This window comes from Pantherophis guttatus, chromosome 3 (genome assembly GCF_059756535.1).
Source record: "Pantherophis guttatus breed Tessera chromosome 3, ASM5975653v1, whole genome shotgun sequence".
Classification (NCBI taxonomy): domain Eukaryota; kingdom Metazoa; phylum Chordata; class Lepidosauria; order Squamata; family Colubridae; genus Pantherophis; species Pantherophis guttatus.
In genome coordinates this window covers 170734115-170758438 of record NC_142065.1, presented here as the reverse complement: position 1 = coordinate 170758438, position 24324 = coordinate 170734115, and the positions used below count along the sequence as shown (strand labels likewise).

At 37.2% G+C, this 24324-nt stretch overlaps 1 protein-coding gene across 8 annotated transcripts in view; it reads left to right on the top strand.

The window, feature by feature from the left end:
* TRAPPC8 (trafficking protein particle complex subunit 8) overlaps positions 1 to 24324 on the top strand; it is a 72322-nt gene that overhangs the window by 41346 nt on the left and 6652 nt on the right. For 7 of the 8 annotated variants that reach the window (XM_034429671.3, XM_034429670.3, XM_034429669.3 and 4 more), the window contains 11 exons: positions 132 to 262; positions 905 to 979; positions 3347 to 3473; positions 6408 to 6565; positions 6963 to 7402; positions 7925 to 8072; positions 9923 to 10019; positions 15898 to 15966; positions 16061 to 16101; positions 16743 to 16910; positions 22544 to 22645. In XM_034429671.3, the coding sequence (XP_034285562.1) occupies positions 132 to 262; positions 905 to 979; positions 3347 to 3473; positions 6408 to 6565; positions 6963 to 7402; positions 7925 to 8072; positions 9923 to 10019; positions 15898 to 15966; positions 16061 to 16101; positions 16743 to 16910; positions 22544 to 22645 (1556 nt within the window). Of the gene's footprint in view, positions 1 to 131; positions 263 to 904; positions 984 to 3346; positions 3474 to 6407; positions 6566 to 6962; positions 7403 to 7924; positions 8073 to 9922; positions 10020 to 15897; positions 15967 to 16060; positions 16102 to 16742; positions 16911 to 22543; positions 22646 to 24324 lie in introns of all 8 variants that reach the window. The other variant, XM_087890514.1, reaches the window with a different exon arrangement.

The following is a 24324-nucleotide window of genomic DNA, read 5'->3' as shown; positions in this document are numbered from 1 at the left end:
GTATAGATAAGGAATATATGATAAAACATTATTTTAATAATGGCAATTATAATCTAAACTTTACAAATGGTTTATTCAAATCATATTTAGAAACACTTTCTAAAAATATGTATACTTTTTCCTTTTAATAGAACCAATAACAGTAGAAGTAGCTTTTAGAAATCCACTGAAAGTTCCACTTTTATTAAGTGATCTGTCACTACTTTGGAAATTCCAACCAAAGGATTTCAATTCAAAGAATAACGGAGAAACAAAGGAATTTGTAAGTAATTAAAAATTGTCTGTAGGAAGGATTTGTAATATGCTAGTAATGTCAAACTGTAATTCCACATTTGATTAGGTTGATTTCCTTTTAATTTTTAGATAATGATGGCATTAAAGCATAATATTAGAGTTTTAACATTTCAATCATAGTTTTGCTCAGTACTCACACATTTCCTTTTCCCCTTAATATAGCAACAACATGATTCAGAGCTTCTGTGTAAAGTAACAAAAATGCAACATTTCATACTGACCCTAAACTAATTGTTAGGCCATAGGCACTTGTGTAGAAAAGCATTTTTATTGTTGCTTGTCTGGATTTCTGTTCCCACCTGTTTTAAAAAAAATATTGAAAACTAGGAATAATGCAAAACAAAGCACATTATCATATTTAACTCTTAGGAAATGAAAACAACCAAAAACTGCATCTGAGGGATTAGAGTGCATGTCAGGGAGCAATTCACCAGTTTGTAATCTTGTGGTACTAAACTGGGGTCTCCTGTTGATATGATTGTATATCTCGGACATTTAGGTGTACATTTCTTTCATCAGAAAATGTTGACCATGAAAACAAAGGCAGTGTTTTTGAAAAGTATTAATGGCAAAAATTCATTGTAAGAAATAAGTGCTCTTTTTTTTCCAGGAAATATGTGGAAAAGATATGATTGGGGCTGAAGTGATATCAGAATTTTTGATTAACAGTGAAGAAACTAAAATGGTAGGTAGGTTTGTTTCACACCTTTAAAAATAGTAATCTAGGGATGGTTGCTCACAAAAGGATCTGGGGATTACATGTGCATTAATAACTCAAAAATGCATTTTATTTATTCAGTTTACAGTATATGGCCACCCATGTTAAACATATGACTTTGTAGCTGAGAGGAAATAAAAACGAGATAAAAACATCATAACTAAACAGTAAATAACAAATATAATATATAAAATCAAATCAAACAGCACAATCAACATAACCACAATATGGCCTAAGCCATGTCACGAGCCCCAGGCCTTTAAAGTCTTATGGAAAGCCAATAGAATTGAGGTAAGGTTAATTTCTGGGGGAATGATGTTCCAGGAAGGGATGTCATGACAAAAGATTCTTTTCTTGGGACCTGCCAGGTGACATTCATTAATGGATGGGACCTTGAGCATGCTTATCTGTCCTGTCCCAGTCCATGCACACACAGCACGGGCAGAGTTAAGCATGTTTATTTCACACAACCAATCTCAGACACCAATCCTAAGTCCCAACTCTGCATGTGCAGTCCTTAGAGTCAGTTTCAAACAGCCTTTCCAGAAAATGCCAACTGGGCATAATGAAAGCAATGGGAGCAAGACAAGCCACAGTCTGTTCCATGACTCAGGAGGGCAATGCCAGCAAGATGAAATAAGAACTCCATGCAGGATGACAGCAAGGGGAGTCAAGGGATTTCTGTCAGGACAGCAGCAAGGTGAATTAATGAACTTTGAACAGGATGACAGTAATAGCTAGTTGCAAGGCCCAACAAAAGCAATCATGACTCTTACAGGTTCAAGGCATGCTGAAGGCAACTTGTCTTCAATGAGTGCAAGGCACAATGATTTTAGTTTGACTTCAATGGGTGCCAGGCACAGTGACAACAACACAGTCTCAATGAATTCAAGGCAACGAGTCACAAGCATTTACGGATGGACAGATTACCAGTGATTGTCAACTATCAGGTGCCAAGGTAAATAGGCGCTGACCAGTGCACTTCAGTAGGAAGGGCAAAGATGTCTCCTTGTGAGTAGCCTCACTGACTTCTATCTACTTGACTCTGCATGACCTGGGATCAGGCGGGGGCAGCAGCTCCTCTTTGGTGATGTCTGTTGAAGCCAAGTCTCTTCTCCAGCCTGCACATCCGGCTTTTTGTTTGGCTGCCCTCTCTTGGATTCCCTCAACGTTCCCAGCATGGTGTCACTTTGACCATCCAGTTCTGTCATAGAATCTTCCATGTCCCCCTGGTGCTCACCATCATCCCATTCAGACTTCTCCAGAGCTAGCTATTCTTCATGATCTGAGCTGGTGCCCAAGGGAGTCATCACACTCTCCTTCCAGATCTCACAAAACCTGGAGATTCAACTGGGTAGAGATTGCCCCATAAGCAAACATAGGTCATGTTTCATGAAAGGCTTTATACATCATTACTAGCGCCTTGAATTGAAACCAGAAGCATGCTAGCAACTAGTACAGCTTGCAGAGCACAGATATGACATGCTGCATGAAAAGTCTGTGCCAGTACATTTTGCACTGGGTGAAGTTTCCAGATGTTCTTCAAGGACAGCCCTGTGTACAGCATTTTGCAATACTTTAATCAGGAAATAACTAGAGCATAAGTGACTGGAGGCAGGGCCTCCTAGTCCAGAAATTGGCACATGCAAAAGCCCTCCTAACCATGTGGCAAGCCCAGGAGAACTTCCATTCTATTTGAGATAGTGTCCAGTATAAGTGATGGAAAATATAAAATATAAAACTCTGTCAGCATACTGATGATGCATCATCCCAAAACTTTGAAGGACTTCACTATGCAGATTCATCTACAGGTTAAACAGGAGAGGAGAGTGTACTGAGCCCTGCGGTACCCCATATAAAACAGACTGTGAGCTGAACCTCTCTTCCCCACAACATTGACTGGAACTGACCCTGGAGGAAGGAGAAAAGTACAGTACCACCTTGGAGCAGGTCCTGTATGCCACTGAGAAATCAAGAAGAGCATGGACAGATACACCACCCCAATCCCACTCCTACCACAAATCATCTAAAAGCACTATCAGTGCCATCCCAATATCTCCAGTTAATCTGTTCTTTGGACCTACTGCACAACCACCTTCTACATAAGCTTTCCCAAAAAGGGAAGGATGGAAAATGGCCAAAAAAGTTTCAGAATTGCTGGATCCAGGGAGCATATAGAAAATTTATGAAGTTTATATTTAGCTTCTTATAATGAATAATATAGATTCAATATCTTAAAATGTATGACATAGGTAGTTGCTTTTATATAGTAAGTGGTTTATAAATGTAAAATAACTACAGTAGCAACAACAAAAATTTAACATATCTCCACAGGCAAGACTAAAGCTCTTTCCCCATCAAACAGGGGAGCTACACATTCTGGGAGTCGTTTACAATCTTGGCACTATGCAGGGTACTATGGTGCAAGATGGATTAGATTCTTCTATTGGATTACTGAGAGGTAAGCCTCTGGCATTTTCCTTTCACTGAAGTTTCATGAAAGATTCCTACTATATTGTTAGATTCTTATATAAATGCAGGCTGTTGTAATTGAAATAATTGCTATCCCCAATAAAAAAGAAAAGCTCATGGCTCCCAGAAATAGGAGCATATCATTTAATACAAAGACCTGATTTCTGCAATTCAGGATGTTTTCCAAATGATTATACATCACCATATTTCAATACATCATATATTGGAAGGATTACTTTATATTTGTGCAAACTTGAATTTAACCAAATACAGTCAGCTCCAGAAATATTGGGACATCGACACAATTCTAACATCTTTGGCTCTATACACCACTACAATGGAGTTGGAATGAAACAAACACAATGTGCTTTAACTGCAGACTGTCAGCTTTAATTTGAGGGTATGTACATCCAACTCAGGTGAACGGTGTAGGACGTACAGCAGTTTGCATATGTGCCTCCCACTTGTTAAGGGACCAAAGGTAATGAGACAATTGGCTTCTCAGCTGTTCCATGGCCAGGTGTGTGATATTCCCTCATTACCCCAATTACAATGTGCAGATAAAAGGCCCAGAGTTCATTTCAAGTGTGCTATTTGCATTTGAAATCTGTTGCTGTCAACTCTCAAGATGAGATCCAAAGAGCTGTCACTATCAGTGAAGCAAGCCATCATTAGGCTGAAGAAACAAAACAAACCCATCAGAGAGATAGCAAGAACATTAGGCGTGGCCAAAACAACTGTTTGAAACATTCTCAAAAAGAAGGAATCCACCGGTGAGCTCAGCAACACCAAAAGACCTGGGAGACCATGGAAAACAAGTGTGGTGGATGACCGAAGAATTCTTTCTCTGGTGAAGAAAACACCCTTCACAACAGTTGGCCAGATCAAGAACTGTCCAGGAGGTAGGTGTATGTGTGTCAAAGTCAACAATCAAGAGAAGACTTCACCAGAATGAATACAGAGGGTTCACCACAAGATGTAAACCATTGGTGAGCTTCAAAAACAGGAAGGCCAGATTATAGTTTGCCAAACAACATCTAACAAAGCCTTCACAGTTCTGGAACAAGATCCTATGGACAGATGAGACCAAGATCAACTTGTACCAGAGTGATGGGAAGAGAAGAGTATGGAGAAGGAAAGGAATTGCTCATGATCCTAAGCATACCACCTCATCAGTGAAGCATGGTGGTGGTAGTGTCATGGCGTGGGCATGTATGGCTGCCAATGGAACTGGTTCTCTTGTATTTATTGATGATGTGACTGCTGACAAAAGCAGCAGGATGAGTTCTGAAGTGTTTCGGGCAATATTATCTGCTCACATTCAGCCAAATGCTGCAGAACTCATTGGAGGGCACTTCACAGTGCAGATGGACAATGACCCAAAGCATACTGCAAAAGCAACCAAAGAGTTTTTGAAGGGACAGAAGTGGAATGTTATGCAATGGCCAAGTCAATCACCTGACCTGAATACCATTGAGCATGTATTTCACTTGCTGAAGACAAAACTGAAGGGCAAATGCCCCAAGAACAAGCAGGAACTGAAGACAGTTGCAGTAGAGGCCTGGCAGAGCATCACCAGGGATGAAACCCAGCGTCTGGTGATGTCTATGCGTTCCAGATTTCAGGCTGTGATTGACTGCAAAGGATTTGCAATCAAGTATTAAGAAGGGAAAGTTTGATTTATGATTATTATTCTGTCCCATTACCTTTGGTCCAGGGGTGGGTTCTAAATTTTTTTACTACCGGTTCTGTGGGCGTGGCTTATTTTGTGGGTGTGGCTTGGAGGTCATGTGATTATGTGGGCGTGGCTAGCTGGTCAGAGTCATTTCTGGAAGGTCCTCGCAGTTACGACCCGACTCATTTGTTTGCTTTTAACACTGATCAGCTGTAGGACGGCTCTTTGAAGCCCCACGGCAAGAGTTTACACAGTTTTTTCCCCTCTAGTCATCAGCTGGGACTCAGAAGGCAGCAATAGATTGGGGGTGGAACCAAATAAAAGGTAAGAATAACGTGGGGGGGTGGGAACCGGGAGGAACCCACCACTGCTTTGATCCCTTAAGAAGTGGGAGGACATATGCAAACTGCTGTACGTCCTACACCGTTCACCTGAGTTGGATGTACATACCCTCAAATTAAAGCTGACGGTCTGCAGTTAAAGCACATTGTGTTTGTTTCATTCCAACTCCATTGTGGTAGTGTATAGAGCCGAAGATGTTAGAATTGTGTCGATGTCCCAATATTTCTGGACCTGACTGTATAATGATAATATTTCAAAAAGTTTTGATTAATTAGCAGTCCACTAAATAAGTAGTGAAATTCCATACTGTAAAATCTAACCCTAACCTTTTATTCATTTGAAACATGGTACCCTGTTCTTGAGCCATCAAAACTCACTAAATGACCCTCAAATTAATAAAAGCCTCAAGTTTTCAATCTATCTATCTATCTATCTATCTTAACTTAAGTCTTGTCCTAAAAGTATTCTATTTTACACTGATGCCTAACAATCAATGTCCCTTATGGGTTGCTGATCTTTAGTGTGTTCTGTTATCCTAATCTACTGGTGTGGTTTACCTGAGAAATGGGTATAAAAAACATTTTATTGCAGGTAGTTGGAATAGAAGAGGCAGAGCCAAGATTGCAAATGTGTAACACCTACTTGAGTAGATCTTCTTAGCTACTGCAGCCTCATCCAAAGTATTGGATGATAATTGTGAGAGAAGAAAGAATGACACTAGCTTTTCAATAGAATTGATTTTTCCTTCTGCTCCTTTTCTGCAACCTTAGTTTTTTTCAGTATCTGAGATACACTGTAACAGTTTTTATACCTGCTTTAAATATTATATTAAAATTGCTGTTGAAATTGTGGCTTAAGTTACAATGAAGTTTGGATTACAGACTCATTTGATACACTTTGTTTTAGAGAAATATAATTCTACTGAAATGTCTGTGCGAGGGCGGCAAGATTTGGAAATCCAGGGCCCTCGCTTAAATAGCACCAAAGAAGAGAAAACATCTATTAAGTATGGGCCAGATCGACGTTTAGATCCCATTATTACAGAAGAGATGCCTTTGCTTGAGGTATAGTTCAACAGCTGGCAACATCTGAGTTACTATTAGATATTGTAACAGTTTTCTGAATATATGAACCATCTTCCCATTTTTGATTTTTGTCTTCCAGTCTACTTCAGTTTCAAATTTTTATATTATACATAAAATCAGGGTAATTCTGAAACCTGTTATAATAAAATAAAATGTAAGTACAAAATAACACTATGTGAAACTTCCTCGTTATATTTTTGGAGGCTTGAATGACAATAATCTTTTTAAAATGAAGAGCAATGTACTGTGCTTTTTCCCCCCTTTTTCTCATTTTATGAAGCTATTAAGAGTTGAAGCAGTCAGATAGACCTAGCATTTTAAATTATGCAATTTTATCAAAACATACTGATTTCTTTCTTTCTTTTTTTTTATGCAGGTGTTTTTTATAAATTTCCCAACACTGTTGCTTTGTGGAGAAATACGAAAGACATATGTAGAATTCATGAATGTAAGCAAATGTCCCCTAACTGGAGTGAAAGTTGTCTCTAAACAACCTGAGTTCTTTACCTTTGGTAGTAAAGATGCTGTTTTATCTCCACTAAGCCCAACAACATCTGAACATTGCAGCGCTTATAAGACTGTTGTTACACATTCTACCTCAGTATGTTCACTGATATCCTCAGCTGTTGCTTCAGAATTTGGGGTTGGAACAGGAAGTCAACCAGAAATAATAGATGTCCCACTTCCTGACTCAGTTCTCCTCCCTGGAGTATCAGTACAGCTACCCATGTGGCTCCGGGGACCAGATGAAGAAGGAGTTCATGAAATAAATTTCTTGTTTTACTATGAAAGTATTAGAAAGCACTCAAAAATGTGGTAAGTCTTTTAAAACTATATTGTTTTATCTAAGAACTAAAGTTTTCCAAGAAGATAATTAAACAAAAGGAAAATGATGTTTAATAAGATATTAACCTCTGCCATGTAGCTATGGCTGAACATTTCTCCACAAATAATGCTATATGGAAAACTGTTGTAGTAAAGAACATTGTCAGTACTTCTTGATAAATGTTAAATAACTAAAGTCTTCACAAATGTATTCTTCAAATTCTGAATGTACCTGCTTGTAAATATAAGGGACGCAATTTGTTTTAAGAACACACATTACTGTGTCTATGAAAATTCTCAGTCATCCAGATCATGGTTGTCCCAAAGATGCTTTTTTCAAGAGGCAACTGGACTTTCTGGTTTTTCTTTGAAGACGTTTCGCTTCTCATCCAAGAAGCTTCTTCAGCTCTGACTGGATTCTGGGGGAATGGGAGCATCAATTTATATGAAAGCTGTTAAATTGTATTTGAAGAAAATTTGTCACATGGCCTGTGAGATATTTCCTTTTTCCAGTCACAGAGTATTGAGACACACTGCAGTTATATGCACCAGCCGATCTTTGACTGTGCGATCTACTGTGTATCGGAGCAATGCTCTTGAGGATGAAAAAGGTGAAGGTGACAATATGCTAGTGTTTGTGGATGTGGAAAATATCAATACTGTAAGTCTTCTCAGAACTAGAGAGTAACATTGATTGCATTTTAAACAACCTTTCTGTTGTCTTATGAAATATTTGTTTAATTCTTTATAAAGTATGTAGCAAAAGTCAATACATTAAATCATTTTCCTTCTTCAGGACTTCATAGAAATTTGGCAGTAGAAATCTGCTATAGAGGCAAATCTAGAAAGTTTTTTCCAATGTAATTTTCCAACCAACCCCTTCCATATAGGAATAGATGCTCATGTTGTTATTATGTGTTTTGTTTTTAATTGTTTAGTGTGTGCTTCAGGATTCAGATAATTAACTTTTGAAACGTATCTAGAGCAGGGGTGAAATCCAGCAGGTTCTGATAGCTTCTGGAGAACCGGTAGCAGAAATTTTGAGTTCAGAGAACCGGTAGCGGAAATTTTGAGTAGTTCAGAGAACCGGCAAATACCATCTCTGGCTGGCCCCAGAGTGGAGTAGGAATGGAGATTTTGCAATATCCTTCTCCCAGGAGTGGGGAGGGAATGGGGATTTTGCAGTATCCTTCCCCTGCCATACCCACCAAGCCACACCACGCCCACCAAGCCATGCCCACAGAACCGGTAGTAAAAAAAAATTGATTCCACCACTGATTAGAGTAAATATAGTTTTAAAGTGTCTCTGTAGTATTCAGATTTTATTCATATGGAAATCCTTATTTAACAACTTTTAAACTTCTTTTTTTCTCTGGGATGAAGTCTAGCTAAGTTTTAAACATTGCTATTTTTCATCTCTATCTAATTTGATTTGCTGCAGAAGGAAGTGAGCAACCAAACCTAAAGATTATGTGTCTTTGATTCTCTAAGAATAAAATTTCTATAAAGCGAGTGTATTCCTGCAGCGTAAAATTAAATGTTCAATATTCTGCTCTGTTTTTCATTACCATGAGAGCTGAGGAAAGAGTGGATAAGATCAGAGCCTATTTCTAATCTTTCCACAGAGATAATTCTGGTTAAAATACAGTGAGCTGGATAGATATAAATCATATTGGAAAAGGGGCATCACAGGATTGTGCTGATGTGGAGGGCATAGGGAATGAACATGAAGTACAAGAGGCCCATCCCAATAAGTTAATCTGAGTAAACATCTTAGACTTCTTCCTAAATCACACAAAGATAAAGTAAGAGATGGGGCAGCACATTCAGACTTGCAAGATTCTGTTACAACAGCTGTTCTAATAAAATTGGATTATATGGCATTGGTTTCTTAGTCTAGTCTACTTTATAGGGCTGATATCTGTTTTTGACAAAATGATGAAAGCAGTGTTAATTGCAAGTTCCACCCCTTTTGTATGTGCATATGGTATCACAATACACAATCCAAATACTTATGGCTTGCATCACAATGGTATAACACCAGTTTTATCATTCTGGCTGTCTCAGGTTTTGTAATTCTGACCCTCTTGTGCCCCCAACAGATGTTAGCGGCAAGTGATTTTTCTATTTCCTATTTCTCTTGATAACATTTCAAAGCCCAAGTAAATTATGAAATCTGAAGGAATTTTAGATTTTGACAAAAAGATCCAACTCTTCCCTTTTTTTGTATGAATATGTAATGAGATATTGAGTAATGCTAGTAAGTGCTGGCCATAGCTCCTGAGTAAGTACAACGTTCATTGAGTGAGGAACATTGTCTGTATAAATTATTGTATATGGATGATTTGAAAATTGTGCTGCTCTAATCCTCTCTCACCCCACCCAAAACGGTTAGGCATAAAATAAACAACAGAATAGTTCTTTATTTATAATTTTTAATTTTAAGATAATATTTTACCTTTGAGACAGATGAATTATTTGCATGTTTTATTTTGATATCTCCCTTTTTAGAGTGAAGCTGGTGTAAAAGAATTTCATATAGTCCAAGTGTCTAGTAACAGCAGAAACTGGAAGTTACAGAAATCCATAAATTTCTCTGAAGATAAAGGTTTGTTAAATTTATACTAAGATAAATCTTCAAATTCTTTTTAATTCTTTTTAGCCATGGGATCAGGGATGGTACAAATCTAGGCAAGACACACTGACTAACACCCATAAGGAAGTAATTTATTAGAAAAGTGATTTATACAAAAATAAATCTATTCCTTGATAGCAGTGATGTGATTTGGGGGGGGGGATTTTCTATTTCTGTACTAACATTTTTATGGTTTGGTTTTTAATCTAGAAGATCTTCGCAGTGCTGTTTCTATGTTTTATTTTCCTTACCAATTCATCTTCTGTATTCATATGCTGACCTATAATTATTCTATTCTGTATTCATCATTCTAAAGTCTCATTCCTTAATTTGTTTTTCTTAGCCTGCAGTTTTATACTTTGTTTTACATTTTTATTTCAATATTATCTCATGTTCTAGCATTTAGTCCTTTCTGTGTTTTTACTTGATAATACTACCTTCTATTTTCTTATAACCATATCTATCTTAACTTAAATCTTGTCCTAAAAGTACTTTATTTTACACTGATGCCTAACAATCAATGTCCCTTGTGGGTTGCTGATCTTCAGTGTGTTCTGTTATCCTAATCTACTGGTGTGGTTTACCTGAGAAATGGGTATACAGTTTGGGGACTCAGTAACCTTTTCTGTTAATCTTTATTTTATTTATTAAATTTATATGCTGCCTATCTCACTATCAAGCAACTCTGGGTGGCTTTGTTAATGATTGTGGACTGCTCGTATTTGCTCCATGGCTGGATATTGTGCCCAAAGGCCATGATCTTCTATAACTTTTTCTTTCTTATTTCGTCCTCTGTTCTGGAAGAATGCATCAGCCATCAAACCCTCACTGCCATATTTTTCTCTTTCCTCTTCTGATTCAGCAGTTAACTCCCTTTGGAAGAGCCAAACTTATTTTTAAAATAGCCAGTCTTTTTTTCTAGCCTTTAAAAAGGCAAATGCATGGGAGATTTTTAAAAATATAAGCACATGAGAGGAAATTGTGTGAATGATTTTGCTGCTACAATTGTTCTCTCTCAAATAGGGTTATTAGATCCTAATAACCATACAGTTCAAAACTTGTACATCAAGTTCTATTTTCTTATCTTCTTTTGGCTGCTGCTCTTTAATTATTTGGAAAGGCAGTCTTGGGAATTTGGAATTCTGTGAAATACATAACTTTATAATTTTATTACAGTGGAGTGCTATAAATCTGTTTGAAAATTGGTAGAGAAGTTTTATTATAGAATATAATAATCATCCAGAGTGATTTATAGCCATAGAATCATATAGTGTAATCTAGTAAAAAGAAAAAACTTAGTTCACCGCTAGTTTAATTAGATAGCATATTAATTACATATATCACTATAACATTACTTAACACTGTGGTTTTTTTGTAAGTTTTTTTTTTAATTTTTTTAGACAAACACACATACAAACATACAATGTATTTTCTTGGAACAGAGTATTTGGCCGCTTCACAAATTTAAACAATGTTTAGTCATTTCAATTAAGTTTACAATTTCTATATTTCCTTTTTGCCATATATATTCCTTGTCTATTTATTTTTTTTGAAGAACCAATATTACCCCTCATTCTCACCTCTAATCTTAATCATAATCAAATTCAGTTTTTCCCTTCTATATTATACCCCTTCCCATTGTCATCTATTTTTATATCCTTAAATTAGTTAGTTATGTAACATTACAGTTGTTTAATATAAATCCAACATTTTAATATGAATCAGTTAATTATATAAAATATTTCAATTGTTACAATTTCCCTAATTAAATTTAACAATGTTCTAGCTGTTATCCAAGCTACAACTTAATCCTTTCTACTTTCACCACCATATACCATTATTATTATTATTATTATTATTATTATTATTATTATTATTATTATTTATTATTTATTAGATTTTTATACCGCCCCCTCTCCCGAAGGACTCGGGGCGGTGAACAGCCAAAATTAAAAACATACAATATAAACAATTAAAATACGTTTAAAACAGAATTAAATCTAAAATGGCTCCCCAATTTAAAACGCCTTACCCATACCCCTATAAATAAGACGAATTTAAAATTTCCACATTTAAAAAGGGGGAAGATTTAGGCCAGGCCAGCTTGATAAAATAGAAAAGTCTTAAGCGCGCGGCGGAAGGTGCGCAGATCCGGGATCCTACGAATCTCCGGGGGGAGCTTGTTCCAAATCGTAGGTGCCCCCACAGAGAAGGCTCTCCCCCTAGGGGCCGACAGCCGACATTGTTTGGCCGACGGCACCCGGAGGAGCCCCTCTCTATGGGAGCGTACTGGCCGGTGGGAGGCTATTGGTAGTAGCAGGCGGTCCCGTAAATAACCAGGTCCTAAGCCATGGAGCGCTTTAAAGGTGATAACCAGAACCTTGAAGCGCACTCGGAAGACCACCGGGAGCCAGTGCAGCTCGCGCAGGAGAGGTGTCACATGGGAACTCCATGTCGCTCCCATCACCACCCGCGCGGCCGCACTCTGCGCCAGTTGGAGCCTCCGAGCGCACCTCAAGGGGAGCCCCATGTAGAGAGCGTTGCAGTAGTCCAGACGAGAAGTAACGAGGGCATGAGTGACTGTGTGTAGGGAGTCCCGATCTAGATCGGGACGCAACTGGCGGATCAGGCGAACCTGATGAAAAATCCTCCCGGACACGGCCGTCACATGCTCTTCTAACGACAGCCGTGAATCCAGGAGGACACCCAAGTTGCGAGCCCTATCCGTGGGGGCCAATGATTCGCCCCCAATAGTCAGCGATGGCACTAGCTGACTATATCGGGACGTCGGAAACCACAGCCACTCGGTCTTGGATGGGTTGAGCCTGAGCCTGTTCCTCCCCATCCAGATCCGTACGGCCTCCAGGCACTGGGACATCACTTCAAGATATCACTTACAGATATTTCAATTGCTACAGTTTACGCTTATTCATATTTCTAAAAAAATTCAGAAAAAGAAAAACTTGTCATTATCTAGATTTCAAAGATACAAAAACAAATATTCCAATTGTTATTCATTTCATTTTACAATTGTATGGTTTCCCATTTGTTTCTTACTATTATTCATATTTCAATTCTAATTATATATAACATCTTTCTCTTTCATTTTTTTCTCCCTTCCCATTTTTATTTTTGCTTTTTTCTTTCTCCTTTTTTTCTTTTGTGTTTTAAAATCTTGAACTCTCCTCTTTTGCCCTAAATTTCCCCTTGTTTCCCATCTCTTTTCTCCTTTTCTTTTCTCCCCACTGTTTATTCCAGTGTAATCATTCTGTATTTCACAAATCTGGACTCTTCTATTTTGCCCTGAATTTCCTGTTGTTTTCCATCCTTTTCCTCTTTTTTCTTTTCACTGTTAATCCCAGTGTAATCATTTAGGTTCTTTGTATTCTTTCTATGCCACCCTTCTCTCCTTCTTTGTCTCTTTCCGCCCTTTCTGTTTTTTCCATTGTTAATCCCAATGTAATCTCTAAAAATCTCCTTTTTATTATTACTATTTACATATTCAATTATTTTTCCAAAATTACTCTCATTGTCTTTATCTTCTTTATATTCAGTCTCAGTATCTTGCTTCTCTGTCTTAATTGTTTAACAAAGTATTTTTTGGATTGATCCATTTTGTATCAATCCTCGTTCACAATCTAGCTTCTTTTTTCTTCTTTTTAACTTTAAAAATACCAAATCAATTTTTATAGTCCAGTCCAAATTAAACAGTACTTTTCCCCCTCTTTTTTTTTTCTCTCCTTTACTTTATCTTTTGGTATACAGCACTTCTGTTGCAGGTCTTAATATCCAATTGTCTTTTATTTTTCTTAGCCTTCAAAAAGAAAGGATCTATTTATTTTCTTTTCCAATCCTTCAGTCGATTTGGGGGTTACTTCTTCTAATTCTTAAAATTTTCCAAATAATTTTATTCAAAAGTCAATTTTCTTTTCAGGATTTTGTCCCTTTAAATTCTGCTTGCATTCTTTTTTTCTCCCCCCATGCCCGTTAGCCGCTATTTTTACACTGGGGGTTTCAAGTTTAAAAATAATTCTTTTTGTTGTTACTTCGCCTGTAGGTTGGCTGTCACTCACCCGGCTTCAAAAACTCTGTTGCATTCACCACTCCTGCTCAATACTTAGTCCGGTTGCTCCGGCTTCTTGACAGCTGCAATGGCTGCCACCCCCGCCGCCAAATCAGAGAGAAATTCTTCGGACCTTTGAGGAACTTGCCTGTTCCTCTTGGTCTTCCGAGGTGCCTCTCTTTCTTCCCCGTCCCTACAGGACAGTTCTGGTCCGAAGACCCCTCCACAATGGTTCGTCAGTCCAGGTTTTTGTGGAGCTCATCAGAGTCCGCTAATTCCCTGACTGTCTCACCGCGACGCTTCCGGTCGAATCCTTACACTCTTAATGCCCTTTTTTCCCTCAGAAAATGGACATAAGCTCTTCATGTTTACTGACAAGGGTTATAAATTGGAAGGAGTTAAGACAGCAAATAAATTTTAAATATTTATTATCTTATAAAACAGCACAGTGATAAACTGGTTCTTATCATCACTATTAAAAATTTAAATATTGCATACATTAAAATCTTTAATCATCAAGGCAAAAATCCAAAGATTATTCCTTTCTATAATAATGAAAACAGTGCAAAAATGTAAAATGAATTTTTGAATTTGGACTACTGTACAGATAGTCCTCAAATTATAATTGCACAAGAACCGAGGATTGAACTTGTAAATCATTGTGGTCATAAATCAAGGCATCAGATGAGCAGACTTGATTTTCTTTTTACATTTTTTGTATCAGTTGTTAAGCAAATACCATGGTTATTAAGCCTTTTCCCCCAATGGCTGGGTTTTTATTTTCTTCTGAAAACTAGAAATAAATACTGGAAACGAGCAAAAAAGTTGCAAATTTTGATCATGTGACCATGGGATCAGCCATAAATATGAGCTGGTTGCCAAACACCTGAAATGCTATGAAGTGATTGCAGGTCACTTTGAAAACAGGTTGAAGTAGCTCTGGGGAGATCTGTCATAACTTGAAACAGTTGTAAGCGACCAGTCGTAAATTAAGAACTACCTATACAGCCTTTTTGTGGTATGTTTAACTTTGGTTTATCTGGGAACTGTTCAGATGCAACTGTAGTATAACTGCAGTCCTATATTCCGTAGTAGAAGTATGGCCCCCTGAAAATAGCATTGGCTATTTTTTAATAGATGTATGTAAAATGTCAGTTTATGGAAATTACTCTGTTGGAACTGTTACTGACGGAACCTGCGTATGACATGCAAGTATATTGATTCTTGATTCTTTGCCATTTGACAATGTGGCAAAATCTGTTACATGGAACAAATTGATACAGTTATAACATTGCAACCATAATCCAAAAATCAAATAGATTTGTTTGGAGACCATACCTTTTAAAAATAACCCCTGAAATTTTGCTAATATACTATATCTCTGTATCCAATTGTGTTTGTAGTTATGATCACAAAAACACATATATTGCATTTTTTTTCTTCCAACTACAGTACTTTCTATCACTTAGTAATATCTAGATGGACAATATCCTGAAAAATTCACTTTTATTAGAGTTGTATGTACATTTTCTGGTACTCTACTGTACTTAATATTTATATAATAATTTATATGTTATTTTACATTATGCATCTTTCTACAGCTTTTATGTAATGTAATTTCTATGTACAATATTTTAGTGAATATTTGAATTTGGTTTTCAAATAAATGGTGAAACCTGTAGGAATGTATTTATTTTATTTGAAACCTGTGTTCTGGGGGAACAGATGGTTCACATTAAATTATTTTGACATGATAAGCAATTCATATTTTATCATTCTTTTTACCAGATATTAAACTGGCTAATAGAGAAAAAGGAAAACTGTGTTTAAAAGCAGTCAGATGCAAACAATCAGTAGGTAAGTAATCACATTTTATTTTTCATTATTTCATTTCAATTAATTGTTTTCTCATTTGGGAGACTGAATTTTTTCTTCCTCCTTTATTCCATAGAAAATTATACTTTTGCAGATGTTGTTTTTGGAAATGAACAGGTATGCTTATCATATTTTGGTTTCAAAAGTGTTTAGTTTCATAAAGACTGTAACCTTACATGACAGAAATATCCTTATGAAATACATCTAAGAGAAAAATACAGCAATGCCAAATTGCTACCATCTGTGCAATGTATAAAATAAAAGCACAAAAAGAAAAAAAAAGATCTATCAGATCTAGAAATAAGAGAAAATTTGATGAGTCTGCACTTTTTAAAAAATTAATAATGCAGTATTTTCTTTTCTAGCCATACAAAATATAAAAAGACATATAAACAAACGTGTATGTATATGTTTAGAATATATTCTGTCTAAATATTCAGTTGTTTAATATTTTGTATAGATTATAACAAAAAATAATGTATTTTTCTAGATTTTTCTCAGAAATAGTTTCCTACTTTGTATGAGAATAACTTCTTTTTATATTTAAAACAAAAACATCCAGTCCTAGCATGTTTAAAATTGGCTATTTGGAAGAGAGGAATTAATTTTGCACTAATGTTCAAATTATACTTTTTTTAAGTTGATGAAAATTTTTGAGGTACTGATGAATCAGCATATAAATGCATATCACAATATGTATTTAGAATCACAGTTTTGTGGAAGTTTTCAAAATAAAATTTTGTTATTCCTTTTAATAGATAATCAGTTCAACCAGTCCGTGTGCTGACTTCTTTTTCCGAAGTTTATATTCCAACTTAAAAAGAATACAGACCCAACACAGCAGTTTGCAAGGCTCTTGTGACAATGCTGTCAGACAGATACAGAAATGTAGTGAAGTGGATCTGAATATTATTGTACTCTGGAAGGTATGTATAACGAAACTAAAAATAGGCAACTAATCTACTACAACTTTAAAAAATTACCATATTTTTCAGAGTATTTATTTATTTATTTATTGAATTTCTATACCGCCCTTCTCCCGAAGGACTCAGGGCGGTGAACAGATTAAGATTTCATATGCATATAATTTTTTTTTTTTTTTATAAACAGTAAATAATAAATTGAGTCAACTTCGTGTATCTGCTAAGACCTTGGCATAGAATTTAGATGTTTATGCTAGCCCTGCTTGTTGAAACAGAAAGGTCTTCAGGGCACGTCGGAAAGTGCAAAGATCTGGGATTATTCGTATTCCAGGGGGTATTTTGTTCCAAAGAGTAGGTGCCCCCACAGAGAAGGCTCTCTCCCTTGGAACTACTAGATGACATTGTTTTAATGATGGTACTATGAGTAGGCCTACTCCGTGAGAGCATATTGGTTGGTGGGAGGTTATCGGTTGCAGCAGGTGGTCTCGTAAGTACTCAGGTCCTAAACCATGGAGCACTTTAAAGGTAAGAACCAACACCTTGAAGCGTACTTGGAAGGCCACCGGAAGCCAGTGCAGCTCGCGTAGAAGAGATGTTACATGTGAGCGCCATGTTGCTCCCATAATTACTTGCGCGGCCGCATTCTGGACCAGTTGGAGCTTCTGTGTGCACTTCAAGGGGAGCCCCATGTAGAGAGCATTGCAGTAGTCAAGTCGGGAAATGACGAGAGCTTGAGTGACTGTGCGTAATGAGTCCCGGTCTAGAAAGGGACGCAATTGGCGAATCAGGCGAACCTGATAGAAAGCTCCTCTGGCCACGGCTGTTATATGATCTTCTAAAGACAGTCGTGCATCCAGGAGGATGCCTAAATTGCGAGCTTTCTCTGCAGGGGTCAATGACTCGTCCCCAATAGTTAGTGATGGGACTAACTGGCTGTATAAGACGCACCTTCCCCTCCCCCTAAAAGAGGCTGAAAATTTTGGGCTCATCTTATATTCCAAATGTAGCTTTTTCGAACCTTTTTTCATCCCTAACGAGGCGCTAGCGAGTGAAGCAATCTCCATGCTTTGCTCCAACCCTCAGCTGTTCTTTAGAAGCTTTTTTCCAGCCCTAAGTAGGCGCTAGCCGAGTGAAGCGATCTCCCTGTGCTTTGCCTGCTTTTCTCATTGCTGCTTCCTCTTAGCTGTGCCTTAGAAGCTGTTTTTTTATCCCAAAGCAGAGGATAAAAAACCAGCAAACCAACGTGCTGAAGCTGACCAGACTAAGGCCGCTAGCCAGATGAATATCTGGTAGGCAGATTTTTTTTTTCCTATTTTCCTCCCCAAAAACTAAGCTGTGTCTTATACTCCGGTGCGTCTTATACTCCGAAAAATACGCTAAGTATTTAGTGCAATAGTGATAGATTGTTCAGCATTATTATCATAGACCAGAGAGAATGGGATAATTTCAAGTGATTCCTATGGAAAGTACTTAGTGATGCCTAAAGATTTTTTTTATCTGAGATATCATTACAAGAAGGCTATGTTTTTGAATCCATTGTGTTATTGAAATAAAAGGATCTGTCTTAGATCATATCTGAGCAGCTGGTCCACCCTTAGAGAGAAAACAACACCCTATCTTCTTGATTACTCCCAGATAATTTTAATGTCTTAAGGTTAAGGTTAAGTTTCTGTTTAAATATTCTGACTCAAGTCCATAAAACTGAATGTTGGAGCATGTAGATGCATGTGTATGCAGCCTTTTTATAATGGATTGAATAGTATCTATATTGGTTTGCTAATTGTGCCTCTTGTAGTCTAAATCCATTTGCATTTATGAATTAATATCCAGTTTGTTACTCTCTATTCAGGACAGCTAGTGTTCCATTAAAATCTAGCTCTCATGATCAGATTTTAGCTTTAGAAGCCAAGGTATTCATTTTTTCAATATATACCCACCTTCTCATTGAAACTTTAAAATTCAAACATATCCACAGTCTGAAAAGTTGATGCAAACATGGAAAATACTACTAACAGTGATTAACAATGAAAAATCTTGTGAAAGAGATGCACCTTTACAGATTTGGTTTAAACTCAAATTCCAATGGATTGCATTTCATTACCTGAGAATAGGACTGCAGGAAGACTTCTCCAATGTGATAGATATGTCAGCAGGACCATTTTTAGAAGTGCCTCTTTTTCCTCCTTTCTGGAATTTAATATCCAGGTAGAATTCATAAAAGGAGTGGCAGATTCTTGGATAATCAGGTCCCAAATTACTTACGACTTTAAAGACTATTTTAATAATAGATGATGTATGGAAAGCTAATCTATGTAGACACAAATTCTTGGGAATTTTTTTTACTATTAATAATTATATATCTCTCTTTTTTTTTTATTGAAAAAGTTTTTCAAATACAGATTTTTCCCCCTCCCCCCCCCATTCACCCTCCCCTCCCCCCATGGCTTCTCCAAGATAAAATCCAAATTGGTATCACATTATATAATACTTTACCATCCTTTTACACCACCCCCTATATGCTAACCATTTCTTTCTAACATTATTATTATATCCCCCCATACTATACATTTCAAAGCAACATTCAACTATAAAACTATATAATAAATCCTAATTTAGCATTTATTCAACTCATAATCTACCCATTTCCTCCATCCCCACACATATATCTCTTAATTCAAATCTTTTAAGTATATTAATATCTGAACATAACATCCCTTTTCCTAAACTAAACAATCAGTAACCTAACCTATCTCCACCCACTTTCCTACAGGTCTACCATACATAATATTTTTAATATCTTTGTTCTTCTGCCCGCACCAGTAAAAGATATTTCCATATATAAATAAAATCCTCAAATGACTTTAAATTTGTAATCCATATAGTATCTTCTGTAATGTCTTTCAACTAGATTATTAATTCCATCGCCCATGTTAGGGTAACATCAAGTTCTGCTTCCAACAGTGTATTCAGTATCTTCAATTACCATCTGCCCCCATCAATAATAAATGTTTCTGTATATAAAAAACCACCCGAGTGACTTTATATTTATATTCCATGTAGAATCTTCTGTAGTGTCTTTTGTCTAGATTATTAATTCCAACCACCACGTTAGGGTAACAACCAGATCTTCTGCATGCCCCAATTCCATAGTTCTCTTGCCTTATAACTCAACATATACATAATCCATTTTTCAAAGAGTCCAAAATAGAAAGTTCCAATCCGCTCAATCAAAGGCCATCTTCCACATCCCAAAAACACCAGCACTGCAGAGATCTGTTATTCTTCTCAAAATAGTATAAGTCTGTAATTTGCCTCAGTTATATTTTCATGTATCAGCCTTCTATAAATCCCGCTTATTATATTTAATTGTCTCTTAAGTAACTGGCATTAATCTGTTGGCTAAAAAAGAAAAAGAAAAAAAAATTGTTTAGTTTTAAATTTTTTATTTTTGTAGGACCTGCTTCTTCTTTTCTTAACTTGTTGTGGTTTAGATCTCCATCCTGGTTGCCTTCCTAGGACCTATATATCATCTGATTGAGTTATATGCTGGTCTGTAACTTGATAAAACATCAAATCGAGGTCCAAAGCCGCCTCTCTTATATTTATAGGTGATCCAGCTATAGCCTCTGAAGGAGAATCCAAAAGCGGCTCATCCAAAAAGCCCTCTGTAACTTGTTGTTTTTCCATTACCTCCATCTCCATCTGCTTATCCTGAGTTTCAATTTCTTGTTCATTTTGCTTTTCTTTATCCCCCTCCTGTGTTCCTGACACTGGTGACATACGTGGAGATGTTGGGCCCATTTTAAAAACCTTGTAGTAAAATTCTTCCGCTTTTTCAACAGTATTTAGTTGATATCTTTCTCCTTGATATCTCAATATTATACCAACTGGAGCATCCCACCTAAATGGGATGTTTTGTTTCTTTAGCTCAGTCACCAAAAAGTAAAGTAAATCACCACATCTCTGGGCAACTGCCTTTGCTTTGCCACCCAAGAATTTACTCTGTAGGCCTTGTCAATTTTACAGAATACCTCTTCAGGACTAACCTTTAAAATCACAGCCAGAACTTCAGCAGACATCTTTCTCAAGTCCTCTCTTTTATTTTCCTGTATTCCCCTCATTCTGATCGCAAATTCCATAGATCTGAATTGCATCATTGTGACTTCATTTTCAATCCTTTGTTTTATATTATCTGCATTGTAAGTCTTGTGATCAGCTTCCTTTATTTTAGACTCTACTTCTGAGCTATTTTCTTGAATATTTATCAAATCATTTTCAATTCTTTGTATTTTATTATCCAGATTATGACTCTTATAACCAGCTTCCTTCATTTTAGACTCTATTTCTAAGTTGATATCTTTATCCATCTTTATAATTATTTCTGAAAAGCTTTTCAAAGCTGTTACAATATATCGTTTCAGGTTATCATACTTTTGTTGTACCAGCTCTTTAATTTCCTGTCTAAATTTTTCAAGATTCTGGTTCACAATCTCATCATGTCTTGCCATCTCCTCCAAAACAAATTCCTTTAAGTCTTTAAAGCCATTCTTCTGCATCTGCAAGCTCAAAACTTGTTCATGTAATTTATAAATGGGGGAGCCCCCCCCCCACAGCTTGGTTGTCTGGCTTTGTCAGTTTTAACGCCATCCTGCCACACAAACAGACTCTTTTTAAAGAAAAAGACTTCTCTCCAGACAATATCAATATCAAGTCTCTAAGAAGGAAGAAGCATGAAATAGGAATTTTTCTCTTCACTTCTAGCCAGCGCTATTGTTTCAGATACTTTGTAACGTATTAAACTGTTCAAACGGAAGGACTTTCGCTTTCAGCTTTCTTCTCAAGCCTCAGCCAGTCGCCATTTTAAACTTTCTTTTTTTTCCCCCTTTCACTCTTTCTTCACTTTTAAAATCAATCATAGGATTGTTAGAAATACTTGCAATTTAGAGTCCCAAATCCGGATTTCATCCTGCTTGTTCAGACAGTCTGTTAGTTTTCGCTGATTGGGTTGGTCCCATCGTCTGGCTCTGCAAAGCGCAAAGTTCCCCCGAAGCCCGGAGCAGCGGCGAGCTGGATAGGGAGCCACATTCTGCTTCCTCCCCAAGAGTAAAAAAAAAACTCTGGGGAGTTCGCAGAGGGCTCTACCTGCTCTCGCCGGCTCTCTCTCATGTCTCCTCAATGAAACGGAGTTTTTCGAGCCGTCTCTCATCTGTAGAGGCAGCTCTTACAGGCGACGAGGCTGACGGTCCCGAAAGACCGTCTGGCGACGACGGAAGCCAAACCGGAAGCCAATAATTATATCTCTCTTGATCTAAAGATCTTTCTTTGTAAACTAATATTGAAACATTTTACAAACTCTTGTTACTGTTTATATACATTTATAAAATGCCTCCAGAAGCAGATTTTCTTAATTTGCATAAAGGTAAGGTAATATAATAGTGAAAATAATAAGGTAATATAATAGTAAAAATATTGTAAAACTCAATAAAATACTGAAGCAAATTGTATGTTTTGTACTTGGTTTGTATTTTTTTTTAAAATGCTTATTGTACATAATATCTGTGGGAAAAACACATTTATACCCAACATATTGCAGAATCTGACATGTTATGATCTATTTTGACTTTATCCTCCAACAGGCATATGTTGTAGAAGATAACAAGCAACTCATTTTGGAAGGCCAGCATCATGTCTGTCTTAATGCAGTTGGAAAAGATGCATTTTCTTTACCTCAAAAGCAGGTATCATGGAAAATTTCACTTCTGATTTTGTCTAAATCAGTACATTAAATTAAGTAAAATATTTCAAATATTGTAAAACAACACCTGAGTGCAAAAGAAAAAAAGAATTCCAAATTATTATTATGCTATTTTTTGTTTTGCAAATCGCTGTTATATTAGATTTTTAATCTGTTGCTAAAATCAGATTTTTTTTTTTCAGGTACTGCACATAGTATGATTTCAGACTATATTAAAGATTACAAAAATATAAATAATGTTTTAGAACTTAATGCAAAGTTAAAAATAGTAACTTCTCTAATAAGACCACTTCAGAACAGGCGTGAAAGATGAAGCACTGCGCGGAAATGAATTTCACCTCTGAGAAAAGTCAGTTTGTCATAAAGTATAGAACAGCTTTTCCAGGACACTATCTCCTTATGTGTTGGAAATGTAACCTCCAGGATTCTTGACTTTTCAATCTCCTTGAGGAGAAGTCTGAAACGTCCAGCATTTATGTCAACATGACAAAAGTATTGTCATACCATTGTGATGCTAGCTTTTCCATGTGACCTATTGGGAAGCTTTCAAAGATATTGCCTTCAATATTGACTGAACTCCTAATGTATTGTTTTCACTGAAAAGTTGGGATATATTCAGAAATGAATCTCCCTTGAAAACAGCCCATATTGAACTATATAGCACAGTCAAATATCATTTTAGGAAACGTTTATAACATTTTGAATTATGTCATAAACTGACCTTCCCAGCATGGCCGACTTCCTGACTGCCTCTGCGGCTGTTCCTCACTTCCTTTTGCAGCAACCTTTCCAGCATGGCCAACTTTCTGTCTGCCCTCTGCAGCTATTCCCAACTTCCTTTTGTAGCATGTCAATGTTATGACCCAGATGGTTCAAGGCAAGGCAGGCCTCTAGAGTGTCTTTTATTTCTCTCAACAAGTGTTCCAGCAAACGGCCGTCCAATGACCAGTAAGGCTTCAACCCCACGCTACCCTGAAGGCAGCCCCCCTAAAACTCCAAACAACAGTCCTTACAATACAAGTAAAGGCCACCGAGTAGGAGCCCACTCACAGGGCAAGATCCTGTCATGCCCCTGTCAGAGTCTGACTCTGAGATGGAAGAGGAACAGCTGACAGAGAGCGAGAGAGTGGCTCCGTTGACTGTGGAGAAACTGGGGAAGGGCAAAGTCAGGCTGGGCAGAGCAGGGGAGAAGTAGAACAAGGGAGAGGGGGTTCTGATGAAGACCAAGGCCCACCCCCTCCTCATCCTAGGGCATGCAGGGAAGAAGGGAGAAGAGAGCAACATGGGTTGCATAGCTTACGAGGGAGGAGAGGGCCCCGACTCCCTTCACAAGATACACCTGGAGTTGGAGTTTAAAAGGGAGGCAAATGGGAGGGGCAGTTGTCAGGAACAAACGCTGAGTTTGTGTTTGCTGCTTTATCTGAGTTCCTGGCATCCTCCCAACTGGTTTGATTTACTGCTATGCTACTTCAAGTCTGGACTTCCTATCTTGCTTGCCCTGCTGGATTAATTACCTCATCTTGCCCTGTTGGATTTATAGTTGGAAGTTTTGGCTGCTTACAGGTTTGTGGAAGAGTTTTTCTGCAGACCGGAGAGTAAAGGGACGTTGGGGGCAAAGTTTGGAGGTAATAAAGGGACTCATACTTATTCTCTAGCTGGATT